The sequence below is a fragment of the Denticeps clupeoides genome, chromosome 17 (genome assembly GCF_900700375.1).
Source record: "Denticeps clupeoides chromosome 17, fDenClu1.1, whole genome shotgun sequence".
In the NCBI taxonomy this organism is placed as follows: domain Eukaryota; kingdom Metazoa; phylum Chordata; class Actinopteri; order Clupeiformes; family Denticipitidae; genus Denticeps; species Denticeps clupeoides.
In genome coordinates, this window is record NC_041723.1 from 8,408,462 (window position 1) to 8,425,897 (window position 17,436).

Consider the following 17,436-nt stretch of genomic DNA (forward strand, 5'->3'; position numbering starts at 1 on the left):
CCGGGAGTCGGCCTCCTCCGGCGGGCGACACTGGGGAAGGTGCGGAGAACTGCGGAGGGAGCCACCCGACGGCGCTTTATTGATTTCCACGCGAATGAACGGGCTTTTGTACCATTCTGCGTGACTGGGCTAAAGGTTGCACAGTGTGTTTGGCGCGGTCTCTCTCCCGGCACCGGATGGACCCGTGTCTTTTTATAGTGATCCTGCTGTATACAGTACTGCTGTGATCTCTCGCCGCTTTATCCTGACCACTGTTGAGTTTCGCATAATAAACACGCCGGCTCCGTGGCAGCATCCTATCGTCCGTGGCCAAGATTTTGAGGGGCGCACAGCTTAAAGTTTTATTTGTCTTGTGCTGCAATGGTAAATTATGTAAAGATGTAAACTATATCTGTGTATAGGATAGGGGGGTGGGAAGAATAGGGCTTTGTGTTTCGGCTATCGGAGTGTTTATCTTGTATTTAATATTGGGGTGAAAGGTACATTTTGAATCTCTGAGGCTTGGGGAAACAAGTGGTTCCTTTCATGGCAACATAAGGACAGTACAGAGAATGAACCATAACATTCATGAGGCTAATTCTAATGGCACTAATGGAGCTGTTTATTATCATTCCTGACACCCACAGGCCAGAGAGTGCTTTGGTTTGTTTTGATCTCTTCCATGAAACGCTAATGGAGGAGAATTTGCTGCAGAGTGCTTGAAGCGGAGGGCTTCTTTCAGGGTGGGTATTGGTTATAATCATTATTTTTAATCAATACCATACATAACAGGCAGGAAATTTGCTGTTGCTGTTTTTTGTTTACCATGCTCATATATTCTGGAATACCTGAGAGCACACATAATTAAACTCCCCCAACCCCACCATTCTGTCTGGGTGCCGTGTGGTGGTGCAGCAGTGTGGGGAACCAAAGATTGAGTGTTGTGTGTGGTATGTGGTACATCTCATCTCAAGTGGCTTATAAAACTGCTTGTTTTTTTCTTCTTTTAACAGAACAATTTTCAGACCAGAGATTTTGATATCATAGGACACTCTTGTCAACTTAGTGGGGGGGATATGAAGATCGCACTCATGAGGGTATAAACGACCCAGGGCCCTTTGTGCACTGACAACTCAGGCTTTGGTGCTATATCTGAGAGGCCGCTGTGATTCACTGCGGTCTTTGTTGTCAGGGCCTCGCGTCTCCTCTCCTCTACCACGCCGCCCCTCCACACGACATGGGCAAACACTGAGACGACGTGATGTATGGCCTGGAGCAGGATCAAGCACCCCCCCCCCTCTCTCTCTCGCTCTCCCTCTCCGACACCCATCTGCCCGGCTGGTGGCTGTCCTCCTCGGCAGACACTTGGGCTTTGAGAACAGCTGAGGCTGATGTGTGGATGTGACTTTTCACAGCCACGCCTAAAAACCTGGTCACGGTTTGCCTTCTGACACCGTGTTAAATACCATTCAGAGACTAAATCCAGTTGAAGATCCAGTTACAAGACATTGATCAGACTGATTTGGCCATCACTATCATCGAACACACTTGCCATAATGCCATTATAGTGCCTCTAAAGGTTTGGCTCTTGGGTAGGAGGGTGCTTGGGTGCTGAATGGCTTTTGGAGGTCAGGCATTCCGAAAGAAAGATTTATTATTATGACTTCGGCACACTTTCTGTATGTTGATACATAAGGCACATTAAAGAATGTGTCATTACTGTGTAAAATATCTACATCTATTGAGATTTTCCACATAAACGTCCAAGTTGGAATGTACTGTAGGAATATTTCCTCCACGTCCATAATTTCATCTAGCTAATATATGAGTCTTTTTGGCTGAAAGGTCAGCTGAGAGTATTATACAATAAAAATCATTGTGATTTCTTTAAGCAACTTTTATTTTTATTTTATTGATTTAGGTATGGAACAATAGACGTGACTTGACTAAAAGTATCCAAAAAAATGTTTAAATCAAATCATATTAGGATCAAAATCTGGTCAACAAGGCCAGTGAGAAAGTGGCAGTGAAAATATTCACCCCTGTTAATCTTCATTAATTTCAGGGTTCAGAGCAATGGACTGTTTAGTTCAGATCGTATATATGCAAGAACCCTGTGTTAGGCAGCTTGTCACTGGACGTTTCCTTTCTGGAAATTGCTTATTATCACGTTTACTGACTCCAGTCCAGTGCAATTTTATGCTTGAGTGTCACAGGTGCAGTTTGTCTTGCCGCAGACTTGAACCACACGACCACTGAAACAGTGGAGAGTTAAAGAAATTCTGTGTCTTCAGTGTCACTGATATGGACAGCTGAAGTGTCCAAAAGAGGAGCAGAAGGTACACAGAGGGTCGGAATGGTCTGAAAAGGGAAATCTCATCTCCGATTCTCCTTTTCCCCAATGTCCTTTAGTGTATAGTCTCTTGCTCATTGCCTTCGCTCTGTAATTACTGTAATTGCATACCATACCATTTTAACATGCCTTGAATGACACACACACACAGTGGGTGAGGGACATTGGGTGGAGGTCATGTGACTGGAATGTGTGGTTTCTTAGCAGGCCAACAATTTGATTGCTCATTATTATCGCCCTATTGTTTTGTTTTGTCATTAAGAACCTCAAGAATCCCATGATAGTTTGAAAATGGTTGTCATGTCACTTACTGGCCAGATTGTTTTTGGACATCATGTGTTCCAGTTACTCAAGCACTTGAGCAGGTATTAGTATGCTCCAGTTGGGCACAAAGATGTTTTTTTCTGACAGCAAAAAGATGTGTAAAGATAACAAAAACGTTACCTCCCACTCTTAAGACCCACCAAGTTGACATTAGCTTATTAACCACCCAGGGGTGGTTACATCTGACAGGGTGATGACACGTACCTTCAGAGAGTTAATGAATGGATGAATGAGAAATCAAAGACGTCTCTATTCCCCTTTATGTTTGTCTTTGCGTGTATGTGGGGGAGGCCTGAGTTGGCCTATGATTATTTTTCTACTTGTCCCCAAATGGTCCTAGGCACAGCCACAGCAAAAGCTGGCAGTCACACTGGGCGTATGACTGCTGGATGGTGTCTGTGGTCACTGACTGGATGCTCAGTGTGAAGTCCAATCATGCACCTTGGGGGTGGAGCACAGGCTACATACAAATGGGGCTTTTTGCTTGGTGTGTCGCTAAAATCAAACGTTGGCCAGGGACAGGGGAGCATTTGGTTCACTGGCACAGAGATGACATTCTGCTTCTGCCTCTCAGCTGCTTGTAGTCTGACCTCAAACGAATAGATGCCGTGCCAAAGTAAAGCATGGTATAAACAGTTTTTAGGATGCATGGGAGAAACTACAGTATACTGTCCCACCCTGCTGACTGTGAGAAGCTGAAAAGGTCTTTTTCACTGCTAGTAGCAAGGCTGCATTAGCTGGCACTGCCAACAAAGAGCATTTTTTTCTAAGAATAATGAATCAGAAATTTTAATATATGAAAACATTAAAATTACAAACGGCAGGCAGTATTTGCATATTTATAAAGCTGTGTCTTTTTGATTTAAGAAAAAAACCAGGTATTGAAACCCATCAGATGAACTTTAAACACCAAAGTATTATTTCATGAATATTTAATCTAATTAACTTTATTTTGGAAACTTGACCATATGGTCTCACCCCTCTAACAAATCTGTAGCAATACTGCCCTCTCATGGTAAAGGATGCACAGTTGTTATTAAAAATTCATATTACATTGTAATGTAGTTTACCGAAATGCATTTCTAATAGTACTAAATAGCCATTGATTATTGTACAATCCTAATTCCAGTGCTGTGTAGTTGCTTTTGATACAATGTGCACTTATGTTTTTAGTTTGTATGGTGGTTCATGATTTTACTGATCATTTTTTTCTGTTTCTTTCTTTCTACAGGACCCCCACATAGTGATGTAAACAATGTAAGACATGGAGGAGACGAAAGAATAACCCACCGGAGAAAGAAAAACAACCTGTCCATTCCACGTATGTGACTGGTGGATCTTGATCCAAAAGACAATGTCCTTGTGTTATAACTGACACAGAAAAGGGACAAGGCCTGCCTGAACTGCCCAAGCCGGCACCATGGCGGGAGAGACTAATCCAGTGTATGCCTCCAAAGACCTGGGCACTGTATCTAAAAAGCAGGAGGAGGGAACTGCGGGAGAGCAGTTCAGTGAGAACGACTTGAAAGATTCTTCTGAGCACTGTCCCAATGGGACTCTTGAGCTACGACTGATAAACAGTGTGACAAAGTTTGTAGACAAAGATCGGGACAGCACCCAACAACGTGAGGCTGTTATTCGTCCACAGCAAGCAGGAAAGATTGACTTCAAGTCATTGCAGAACCGTTCCAATTTTGTCAGTGACAGAACATGGAATGGTGGTAAGACAAGCCCACAGTCCCCCAGTGGGAAGAGCCGAAGCCGAGACAAGGGAAAGAAGTCAGGAAAATCGGATCGTAGCAACCCACAGCAGCTTTATCGACTGAGCGTCACAAATCCACGTTCCAACCCCACAATCGGGATCGCCTACCCACAACAGAAAGTGTCACCTCCCAAGAAGCTGGAGGCTAACCGGGGCCCTGTGTCTGGCAGCTACAGGTTCCATGTGCCCAGCAATCCGGAGCGAGAGGCCGAGCTGCAACAAGAGGAGCTTTGTTACAACCGCTGCTTCCAGGACGGTTCCTCAAATCTCACTTCTCCAGGTTATACCTCACAAACAGTGAGCTCTGCAGCCGTGCTCCCTGGCCACAAGCACCCAACATCCACCCAGCAACCACAGGGCCTGGGGTCTTTGGAAAGTGGAAGCACACAACCAGCCAACCAGATACTCTTCTCTGACTTCCAAGGTTTGAACAGGACTGATGCAGTGCAGTCCCAAGATAGGACATTTGGGACCAGTACCTGTGGAATTCTGTCACAGAAATCAAACATTGTGGCCGAGCCAAGTAAGGCCAGCAGTAGTTTTGTGCCTATGTCATTTCAGTATGGCTTCTCAATGCTGGAGGATACACCCACAGAGACTTTTCCGTGTGAGCAAAACACTCAGTCACAGGAGTACATAGACATGTCTTTGCCTCCTAACCACATTCCTCAGAACTCGTTTACCTTAAAGTCTGCATCAGAAGGTCAAGACGCAATGCACAATAGTGGCCAATTCTCTAGTGAACAGAATGAGGATAGGCCACCATACCTCCTGTCCTCTCAGCACTATCTGCAGGCTCCACATGGGATGCCATCTGCTACACACTGCCCAAGGGGCATTGGTGAGCAACCAGGCATGGTTGAGAGCTCAGCCGCTGGATCACACCAGTCAGATAAGAGCAACAGTGCCATGCCAGACAAGACAGACAATTACTGTCACCAAGAGAACCGGGAAGCAGCTCTTGACTCCCGGGGAAAGAGGAGCTGTCACCCCAAAGATTGCACTGCCAACCAGAGAGCATTCATTCAAGGCAATGTCCACCATATCAGAAATAATGCACAGACATCAAATTCCCAAATGCACTTTCCAGGCAAAGCTTACAGTATTTCCCCACACAGTGCACTTCATATGGGCTCAGGGCTCCATGACAAAAATATGAACAAAGGTCAGGTACCACAGCCCTGGGAGGGACAGAGCAAGGTATTTTCACAAATGGAAAACCCTGCTTTATATCCTAGTCTCTCTGAGAAGAACCCCTTTCAGTGTCAGCCAGCTCATGAACAAAGACAGGGTGCGGGTAAAAACTGCCGCATGCCATGGCAGCAAATTCGCCTGAGCTCAGCTACTCCAAACCAAAACAAAATCGATTTATCCAGGCAGATGAGCAACCAGAAGCTTACATTCTTAATAGCACCCACTGAATGGCAGGATGAAGGAAAATTGCACAAAAGTGTCTCTCTGAAACCTTCCAGCACCCTTCAGAACAAACAACCAACCGAGGGTTATATGACCCAAAGACATGATACCAAGCACAATACCTTGCCACTGTGTACATATAGCAACAAAATGGAGGCCAACCACGTTCAAGTCTGTGATAGCAAAAACAAATCTTTATACTTTGGAATGAATCAGGCACTCCCTGTGCCACTGCATACCAGAGCCTTTAACTATCCCCAAGTGCAGCACACCCCTGTGGACATGATGCTTGTCTCCCCATATGAATCCCCACTACCATCTCCCATCCAGAACCCTGCATCCAGCAGTACATGCTCCTCACTCTCACCAGCTTCCACAAGCCCTGTAAATAGCAGTTCTGATGACAGCCAAAAGTCACTTCCTCCTCCATTTTTTCCTCAACACCAGGATAAGGCACCGATGTCTTCAGACAACCTTAGTGTAAACCAACATCACTTCCAGGTGTCAGGTGTCAATCGTAACCTGCCCTATGTCACAGACAGGCTGAAAGAGGATCATCTGGGCTTTGTACAAAATAATAGGCACACAAAGTCCAACTTGGATGGTAACAAAGATTGTCTGGACACCTTTGCAATGGAGCATCCCCCTCCTCCATATCCTGCACACCAACTACTGGCCTCATCATTGGCTAACCTTGACCAGTGGGATGTGTTCCTCACTTGCAAGCAGTGTGATCAGAATTTCAATAACCTGGTGTCTTTCCTTGAGCATAAGCAATATTGTGGACATCACACATTTTCACAGAATGACTTCAAAGACATGCCAAAAGTGGATGAAATAAAAAAGTTTCAAACAGATCCTGCCAAAGTTTTGCCCCCTGGGCAGCCATTCTCACAAATGTCTCGGTGCCCATCTGATCTACATCTGTCTCTGCTTGGTCTAAGCAAAAATGGTGAACTTATACAAGATAGTGAGGTAAAAGCAGATTCTAAAGAAGACAATTTGAAACTTAACATGTTCTCTTCTAGTGTCAACCCTCAAGTTCCCCTTCCTGATTTGGAAATGGAAGATGCTAAATTAGACAGCCTTATCACTGAAGCCTTGAATGGCCTTGGATATCAGTCGGACAATGCAGAGATTGACAGCAGTTTTATTGATGCATTTGTAGATGATGAACTTACAACCACAAAGTGCACATCAAACAGACAGACACTGAAAACCAAAGAGTCTTTGGTGTTTGAGAGTAGGAGCAAACATGAAACAGGTACTAATGAAAGATCTGTCACCAAAGGAACATACCCATATGACTCCGACATTGACAGCCTAAGCACTGATAGTAAACAAACAGAAAGCAGCCATACAGAAGCTCTGAGTCTGGAGCAAAGTGACAGCCAGTCAAAGGAAGAGAGCTCCCCAGAAAACTTCCACACTTCCTCACTGGACAAAAACTCACAAAAAGAGTGGATTAAAGAAACCAGAAAACCTGGAAGCGCATTGGAGGAAAGTACTGACAGTTCACGGTTTCTGTTGTCAAAAAAGTTCTCAGAGCACTGTGGTCTCAAAAGCTTTCAGGAAAGTTCCTCATTCATCAAATCATCTGTTTCTCCATCATCTTCGTCCAATCGTAATTCAACCAACCAGAGACTTATAGCCAGGGAGGGTAAGAGAAAGAGGACAGGTGGTGGAACCTGGAGCAAAGAGCTTATCCACAAAATTGTCCAGCAGAAAAATAAGCTTCACAAGCTTCATGTGAAGGGTACCAAAAATATGCAGTTTTCACTGGTGATGGAGAGGCTCACCCCCACCGTACAGACTCCTACATTCAGGGAGTATGATTATGTCTCAGACTCTGATGATGATTGTGAGCCTCTGAAGATAGCCAGCCAGGGTCGGCTGAGCCAGAGTATCCGCTGCAAGTACACATACACAAAGGAGTGCAAAGGCAGAGCAAGGAGCATCAAAACCAGTGAGCTTCCATGGAAGCAGGACAAAAATGAATGCTTTGAGTCCAAAAAGTGTGAGGATGTTACCCTATCTCCAGTGAAAGAAAGACTGAGACGGCGAAGCAGCAGGTCCTCAACAAGCAGCGACCTCAGCACTTCTGTTAGTGTCTCCAGTGATAGCATTAGCAGCCCTAAAAGCACTGACCGTGACTCCGATAATGAGAGAAAGATAGATGTTAAGGCAAAAGACTGCTTTGAAAAAAGTGGACATGAGATGTCACCACACAAGGTACGCAAAGGCACAAGCACTTCTCTGGCATTGTCCTTTTCGAAAAACACCAAGAAATTCAGCACTGAGAAAATTCTCCTCTCTGCAAACAAAGAAGACTCAACTACTACAAGATGCTCAAGCAGCAGCAGAAACACTGAGATTGTATCAGAGCTCACTAAAATGAGGAGTGTGTTCAGCTTAACAAGGTTCAAAAGCACAGAAGTTTCCTCTTTGGAGAAGGAGGACATCTATAGCTGTGAAACAGGCATTGTTGCATGTACTGAAGAGTCTACATCTCTGAAGAAAGACCACAGGAACACCGCAGCCCTTCTCAGTGGTTTCAGTTCGAAACTGTATCCTTCTGAAGCAATACCTAACAAGGAGCCGAGCATTTACTGCAAGCAAACGAGAGATGAATCTCCAAAGAAGAAAACAGCACACAAAAGAAAGGACCACAGTAGTAGTCACTCTGCACATCCACTGTCAGAAACTTCCATTCCTGACCTTAAACTTGGTAACGCTCTTAATGCCAACAGGGAGGAGGTGAATCTCCCAAGGGTTGTTTCTGCAAAACCGTCCTCCCTTTGCAGTGGAGTGGATGAGTCGTGCCTGTCTTCAAGCAATCTAGAGAATTCTGCAGCACAGAAAGAGAACATAAAGCAGAGTCTTGTTTCCTACTCCTTGGAACAGGACCAAAGTCTGCTGAAGTCTCCACTCTCATTTGACACATCATCAATGTTTGGTGACCTGACAGTTTCAGGATTTGACAACAGCCTCTACCCGGATATACAGCTGCACAAAGACACATTTAATCCTATGGAGCCTACTACTGAAAAAAAGGATATGTTTGAATCCTCTTTCTCACCTTTCCTGGAGCAAAGGGACTGGAGTCTGATGGTAGATGTGACTCCTGTACTGCCAGATGTGATATCTCAATACAAAGAAGACTCAGACATTACAAATGACAAAAAGAACAAATATGCTAATGTACCATATACTTTACCAGACCAAATTATGGACTACAGTACAAATATTGGCAGCTGTGTGTCTGAAGATGAGTTGGAAATAAAGAGAATTGTGAATGAACTTGAAAACCAGCTCCAGACAGCCAAACTGAACAAATTATCACCGCCGAGATCAGATAATAAGGCTAATGATGAGCAAAACAGACTAGAGGCGGAGTGTCCTGGAGATGGCATGGCACTGACAGCACCTACTATGCAAACAGAGAATTTTTCAGACCCTGACCTTCCATGGACCATTCCTATTCAGTTTGGCTTGGTAGAGGGACAACACTCTCTTCACACTCCAACACACTCAGTTGCCCATGAAAATCTCAATGAAAAGGAAGTCACTGAGTTCAGCTCAACAATCAGCGCAAGGGATCAACTGCAAGCAGGTGAAAAAACGAATACAGAGACAATCAAAAGCCCAAAAATGGATAAATCGGAAGAAATGCTTGAGAATGAGATGTATGCGAAAAATCTCATGAAAAGTCTGGAAGTGATTTCTGATTCTATTTTTAGAAAAGATTCCTTGACATTGCCACTAAAGGACTTGCAGCTTCCTCAGTCCACAGTCCATGACAACACTGACCTAGACTGTAAAAGTGAGCCAAAAAGCTCAGATTTGAAGTTTGATACAAAGCTTCAAAGTCGTACACAGTGCCTAAACGATGAGCCTGAAACAGTTTCACTCAAAGTGGACAAGTCTGCAGAATTTAACAAGCCACAGTCCAAAGACATGCTGAGCACTGAAAATACTACAGATGTCTCTCAGAGTAAGTCAAAGGGACTCTTTGATGCATTAGAATCACAGCTCCAAGTTCCTGTGGAGACATGTGAACACAATCCAACGGAGGAAAATTTTATTGAGCGCAAATGTGACACCATAAAATCTCCAGAGCTGTTGTTTCCAACCACCATTCCCTTTAAGGAACATCAAGTAAAGAACATTCCCTGGCCTGCTACTCAGCCATCAATAGATATAGATTCCAGAGAAGGCGCACAGATACCATTGAAGGAATCTGAGTTTTTCCACAGCAGCGGAAGTGATGAACCAAAAGACAAGAAGAAATTGAGTTTGAAAGATGGCAACTTAGTAAGTTGGAACCTTGCAGAGTGTGAAAGTGCTATACACAATGAAATGGTGAACAAAGTCACACCAAAACACAGTCCAGACTTTGATGTTTCACATGAGACAATCAAACATACAAACGGTCTTTGTAAGGAAACTGAAACAGAGTCTATATCAAGCACTGAACAACATGACTTGCCACCCAAATCAGTGCATGTGGCACATATTCACAATGAGGGCAAGGGGTCTAATGGTGAAAGAAGCTTGGCATTGACTGATGAATCTCCATCTAAAATAAAAATAAAAGGTTCCCAACAATGTCCTGAGCAGTCCACCTTAGTCTCTGTATCTACAGAAGATATGCAGGTGGAGGATCATAGCTCGAGTTTGCTCATTTGTCCACAAAGTCCCAGTTTAAACCAGCCCTCACATGAGATCCATTCCATCCAAAGTGAGCACAGCAGACCTGAAATGTGTTGTACTGATGGTGACAAACCAAACCCTGACCTGTTGCAAGACAGAAAGTCTTCCAGATGGGAAAGCTGCGAAGAGCCTCATATGAATGAAGTCATACATTGTGAATCATCTACAGCCATATCAGGGATGGACCACACATTTGAACCTGACCTAGAGTTTGAAATGAGTGTGGACAAAATTCCCAGCTCTGTAACTGAAACCAGTAAGACTTCAGCCATATCGGAAACAAGTGACCTTGACTCTGCCTCAAATGATTTCACATTAAGGCCCCTAAATTTCCATGATCATGGCTCGTGCGCTTTCCCTTCAGCACCTATAAATAAGGATATCGTGTCCCACCCTGGCACTGGCATAGAGACATGTCTCAAAACTAATTGTGACAATAACAGCAGTGCTGCCATTCCACTGCCATTAAATGAACTCATTTTTAAACACGGAGATGCAGATCAGCTGCCAACTAAAACAAATGATTTTCCTAGTCTGAGACTACCAAATACAGATCCAGAAAGCGTCTCTCTCCAAACCAGCCTTCAGTGCTTGTGTCCAAGATTTGGTTGCCTTCTCCACAAAACCTCTGTGTCGATGAATGAAATGCATGCTCATAATCTGGATTTGTCTCATGATGGGGCAGAAGCTAAAGACTGCACACACTTTACTGGCCTCCAAAACAATATGGAGACAGAAAGTCTTAAAGTGATGTCTAGTGAGAATTGTAATGTTTCTTTGGGAGAGAGCAGTATGGTACCAGAAGACCAAAAAATAATTCAAGCACCTTCTGTGGCAGAACCAGCATCATTACTTTTAAGTCAGCCAGAATCGGTGCAAGTCCTCAAACCCAATAAACAAAATGTTTCCAAAAAGAATGCCACTCAGCCCATTGAAAGAAACTTTCAGTGTGAAATATGTTCAATGTATTTTCGCACCATGCCAGGATTAAAGAGGCATAAAGCCATGAAGCATGTGATCAGGACAAATGGCAGCTCTCCAAAAACTCAAGCTGCAAGCAATCATATCACTGCATCTGTTTACCAAAGCCCACAGTCTACTGACAAAGAAGGACAGACCTTAATGAATCCACAAACCAGTTTCCACACAGAATGCACTAACATGTCAAAGAATGGAGAAGATCCTACAGATCCAGTAATGTTCATGAACCCTGAAAAGGGTCAGCAGAGTCACATTGCTTTGGACAAGGAACAAGTGTATGATTCATGGAAAAAAGAACCCAACAATGATAGAGGAGAAGAGTCTGACCCATACTCCGTTGAACTGCTCACCATTTTGGAGACTGACATTTTGCACACGTTATCTCCAGATTTCACCTCTTTACCACAGCAAGGATGCTCGAAGTTGCCGGCCAAAAACAGCCTAGAACTAGCTGCGTCAACTACAGAAAACGGTCCTGACCACATGAACATGAATGAGGGAGTTGACCAGAGGAATGAAAATACACATCCTCCAGAAATACCACAAAGCAAAGAAGCAAGCAGTGTAGTTTGCAGGGACAAGGAGGTGATGGGAGAATATTTATTTGACATCAAAAAGTCTACTCAGCCAATGCATTTAGAGCAGGAATGCATTGACACAGATACATTTTCACATGTGATCAAAAGTGATCTAAACTATGTCACTAATACAGATCCACTCGTTAAAGATTCGTCAACTGGACCATCAGAAATGATTCCTGACCTGAAAGATCTTCTTGATGATGAAAGTACATTCTCACAATTGTTCCCCAGAAATGAAGAAATGAAAAGGAAGAAATGTCCTAGGGTCTATGGCAAAATCAACAAAAAGCAAAAGCATGACGCTGCTTTGCCACTGGCTCAGGACTTCACTGATATGCTGCCTGACAAGAAGGAAACGAGTCAAGAAGATAAGACTAGCAAAATTTGTGTCAATAGAAAGACTGTTTGTGAGTATGAAACTACGTCTGTTGAAGATACAGTGATGTTAGACAACAACAGTTCCGTTGAGGTAACCAGTGTAAAGGATGACTTGGTGAAGCATCCAGGAGATAGCCATGAAAAGACTAGTGAATCTGTGGTGAAAGATTTCACATGTCAGGCTAGTGACACCAGTAATGCATCAGAGGCCTTGAGTGCTTCTAAAAACAATGACAGTGCTGTTTTAGAATCCTTGAATACCCAAGACAACTCATCAGCTGGCAAATCAGAGGCTCTGTCTAAACCGTGTCCTCTCCAAATCGTTCATTCTTACTCTGGTACATCCTCTGAGCAGGAGTATTTAGCCTCGACACTATCCGGCATTGACATTCAAAAGCTTGACTCTACATTCCAGCTTCCTGAAATTCAGTTTTTTGAACAAGGCAAGGACATTCCTGCTCCTGTGGCTGGAAAAACTGTGACCAAGGATGAGGTTATCACAGAGAGTGACAAACCTTTGAAGAAGTCCACAGAGCGTAAGGGAAGAAAACGCTTAGAATCAGGTCTCAAGCCCAAAGACAAACAGTATAAGTGCAAGGTCTGTTTTACATGGTTCCTTACATTGGGAGAGTTGAACTTCCACAAGCTGTCTCATAACCCTTCACCACCCCCCACCTGTTACATGTGCGTTCAGCGCAAGTTCAGCTCCAGAGAACAGCTTAGAGACCACCTCAAGGAGAAACATGCCAAAAACAAAGCAGGAGTTTGGACATGTGGCATGTGCTTGAAAGAGATCTCAGATGTGTGGATGTACAACGAGCACTTGCGTGAGCATGCAACCCAGTTTGCGCGTAAAGGCCAAACGCAGAGCTCCATTCTAGACATGCCAGGGTGCTTCATGCAGGAGAGTGCAGTTAAGAATTTCATCACTTCCATCATGCAGCACCGACCAAGCAAATCTGTGAAGGGGGATGCTAACAAATCTACATGTAAAGAGGATAAGAAATCCACCAATGATAGTATGGTACCACAAATGAAGACACCTGAAGAATGGGAGAATTCAGATTCAAAGACTAAAGGAGGCGAAAGCAAGCAAGGCACGTGTTCTCCCATTGAGGCCACACCCAAGAATGTTGAGATTCATCCCAACTGCAAAGATCCTTCCAGAGATTGCCACCATTGTGGCAAGCAATTCCCTAAACCCTTCAAGCTCCAGCGTCACTTAGTAGTGCACAGCTTGCAAAAAATTTTTCTGTGTCACAAATGTCCTGTTTCATACCAGGAAGCAAAAGATCTCAAAGAACATCTAAAGAAGGAGCATGAGGAACTGGATGAACCTGACTCTAAACATACCACACTATATACCTGTGAGTTATGTGCTGATGTCATGCATGTGATAAAAAAATCCTTCATTTGCAGCACCTGCAACTACACCTTCTCAAAGAAGGAGCAGTTTGATCGGCACATGGAGAAACATCTAGCAGGGGGTAATAAGATTTTTAAGTTCAGAGGGGTCTTCAGGCCCTCTAAGCCATCCACATCCAGAGATGATGCCTTTGATTTGGCACCAGTCAAGAGGAGAAAATTGACAGAGAGCTTAGAGAACAGCTTTGACAGTTGCGTGGCCAGTAGAGCTTGTTTGAACTTTGCCCCGAGTGCAGACATCCCTCAAAAAGCCAACATGGCTGAACCTGTGCAAATAACCAATGACAAACAGAGTGATACAAATGACGTAAATGTGAAAACTGAGGACGTTGCTGGGGACTTCTCAAATGTTCTTGAAGACCCCAAACGCTTCCATGTTGATTCCTCTGACCAGACTTGCCTCCACGACACCATACCAAAGATAGAACAGACTGATACATCTACTGACCATGCTGGGAAGACAAATGAAATAAGCACAGAAAACAATTCGGAAACAGATTCGGAAGAGGGCTGCGATGTAAAAAAAGAAGATGACGATCATCCAAAAAAATCTGCTCCTCCTCTGACTTTGCCTGAAGAGAACAGCGTTGCTGAAAATGAGGAGGAAAGCGCAGAGAGTGTCAAGTCGATTTACAGTATTCATGATACTGCTCCAGAAAAAGAGTTAATAGATTCAGATCACTCCAGTGGGGAACTGTTCATTGAGCCATTGAGCAACTTAGAGTCAGCAGACCATCAAGGGAAAGATACCCTCCCTCCCTTCAACTTGACAGACCAACCTATGGATGATCAACAAAAAGAAAATCCATCCAGCATGATGAACAATGAATCTGAATGCACAGACAAGTCACCAAGCTTTGCTGAGAAGCTAACAGGTCATCATAACAAGGACAAGATGTCTTCCAAAACAAGTGACAATCAAAAAACAGGATTCACTCTAAGAACTGCTGGTTCTGCAGCCACTGACCTGCCACCAGTCCATCGTGGCAAGATTGGAGCATTTACTTCAGCTGCAACTCAAGACAAAGATTCTGTAAAGCTACAGAAAAAGAGGAAGGAGTCGAAAACATCACACAACTCCCAGAGGATGTCATCTCCTGCCACACGAGAAAACCTTGACATTGACTCTAGAGCCAAAAAGAAGTTCCGCCCCAGTAAGTGTGAGAGCACCAGGAAGACAGACCTCCCTTGTGACTACACAGTGCTCTCCTCTGTGAAGGATGATATAGTCAGCAACAAAATTGTTTCCAAGCCCAAGACAGGGAGTCTGAGTCTTCAACTCAAGAGAGGCTCCCTTGATAATTACGCCACAAGGAAAAATGAAATCGTACGGCATATGAACGGGGATTTTAAAGGGAAGAGGCTGGGCCCTGGAAGGCCTGTTCAGTCCCCTACATCTAAATCATCAGTAACGCCCGTCAGCAATTCCATCAACAAGTCCAGGCCCAAGGTGGGAGTCAGAGCTGTGGATACACACGCCTACCGCACTGCGGAGTCACAGAATAACCTTTTGAGCCAGCTCTTTGGACAGAAGCTCACAAGCTTTAAAATTCCTTTGAGGAAGGACACTTCTGAATCAATAAACTGAGGAGGCTCGCTGAATGCTTTGACATTGGATAAGTGTTGCAATTCAAGAAGCCCCAGTTCATTGATGTGACTGAGATTGTACTGGCTCACCAAAGTGAAAAAAACATTTTCACTTATTTAGTCACTTTATTTCTGTAAATGTCCCATCACATCAATGTGAGGATCAGCTGAACAGACAACTTCATAAATATGAAATGAAAAGCTCGTATGCAGCAGATATTTTAAAGAACTTTATTTCCTCTTTTCTGAAGTTGGACATTATTTACTACAGACTCTCATTTACAAATACAACGAAAAGATAAATATATTACTTGAAATTAAACTGAAAATATTTTCCAAGTAATGCATGACACTTTTTACTTCACTTTTTTTTCACTTTTTAAAAAACAGGACCAAAGGACTTTTCATATGAATGGGACTGTGGCAGTATGCCTTCTGTGTATGCTTTACAGGATTATCCCTATTGTATTCTATTACTTTACTGTATTGCAGTGACATTCATTGTATTAGCTTTTGTATCAACATTAACTGGTGCTATTTTATATTATATTGTAATGTGAACACAAGTGTCCTCTGTCTGAAGGGAACATGTAGCGGTTAACAATCACCACAACATTCTTACTGGTACTTTGTACTCTCTGAAGCAATGAGGAAAAGCAAATACTGTCATAGAAAATGATGCATTTGTTTCACATGTTTATTTGGTTTCTAGGAGAGGGCATTAGGAAAACCATTTTAACCTGAATGAGATACCATCTGTCACAATATCTCAGGTTTTATCCCCATCCACCCCCCAAAAAAAACACTATCCTCATGAAGCCCATATCAGAAACTCTTCCCATGCACTGATGTCACCATGTATAAAACATATCCTCAGTTATCAAATCTTCTTCCACTTGTTTATGACTCTTACTTCTAGAATCAAACAAAAAGGTGCTTTATCTTGTGTATATGTATCTTATATTGTACAATATTGTAGGTAGATTTCATGTTTCTTGTGCAATGCGTATTGTCAAAGTTTTATTTTAATAATGTGCAAAATAGATGAAGAGAAAAAAGAAAGGGAATTGAAAAAGAAGCCTACTGTTGGCTTTTAAGTGGTTCACAAAGTGCCTCATATAAAGTTGGTTATTAAAAGTCTGCATTTGTTGTTTTGTCCTTTTGTGTTTTGTCACTTGAGGTAAGACTGGATGTTAACAATTGAAGTCATATATGAATCAACAAAATCATTAAGGGGCCACTGATATTTATGCATTTATTAATTTTTAATACACATAATTGTTTTTAGATATGCTATTTCAACTTGAAGAATCTCAGAGTAACATTTCCTTTATAAAATGGTCATTGTAAAACTGTATTTCAGTAAATAAAATATTCACATATCAAAGAACATCACAGTGTTCAACTATAGAGCTTAATAAAATTGTGATAAATCTCATGAGGGAAAAACATTATCCCAGGGTGCTATCCATCAACTGAGTCAGTATGTTTTTACACTCAACATTATGCCATATTCTATATATTAGCATTTCAAAACTTTCAAGATAAAAAATAAACTCTCAAAAGACTACTAATATTGTGTCAACGGGATTATTTCACTTGAGACAGGGGACGTCATGACAAGCTGTAATAAGAGACTGTAAATGAGCGATTACTGACAGAATAACTACAGCTCCTTGTGGAAAAATGATTTGGTCCTTTACTCAGACAGAAATGGACGATTACTTGAATGTCCCAACAGGGCAAGAATCCTGCATCAGTCCAGGAGGACATTGATTAGAATGTAAATCCCATATGTTGACCACATCCAATAACATTCCGGAGCTTCAGTCATTGCATGTCGGAGCTTCAAATCACGGTTCTATAATACAGACCATTCAGTTTTAAGGGAATTCCATCAATTAGTGAATCCCTGAATCACTAAAACAAATGATTTC

The 17,436-nt window shown here is 42.9% G+C and overlaps 1 protein-coding gene across 2 annotated transcripts in view; it reads left to right on the plus strand.

The window, feature by feature from the left end:
* znf469 (zinc finger protein 469) overlaps positions 1-16,648 on the plus strand; it is a 58,266-nt gene extending 41,618 nt beyond the window's left edge. For both annotated transcript variants that reach the window (XM_028958447.1, XM_028958446.1), the window contains one exon: positions 3,888-16,648. In XM_028958447.1, coding sequence (XP_028814280.1) covers positions 4,077-15,500 — 11,424 coding nt within the window. In that variant the 5' untranslated portion in view covers positions 3,888-4,076 and the 3' untranslated portion in view covers positions 15,501-16,648. The remainder of the gene's footprint in view (positions 1-3,887) is intronic.
* Positions 16,649-17,436: the final 788 nt, after the last annotated feature.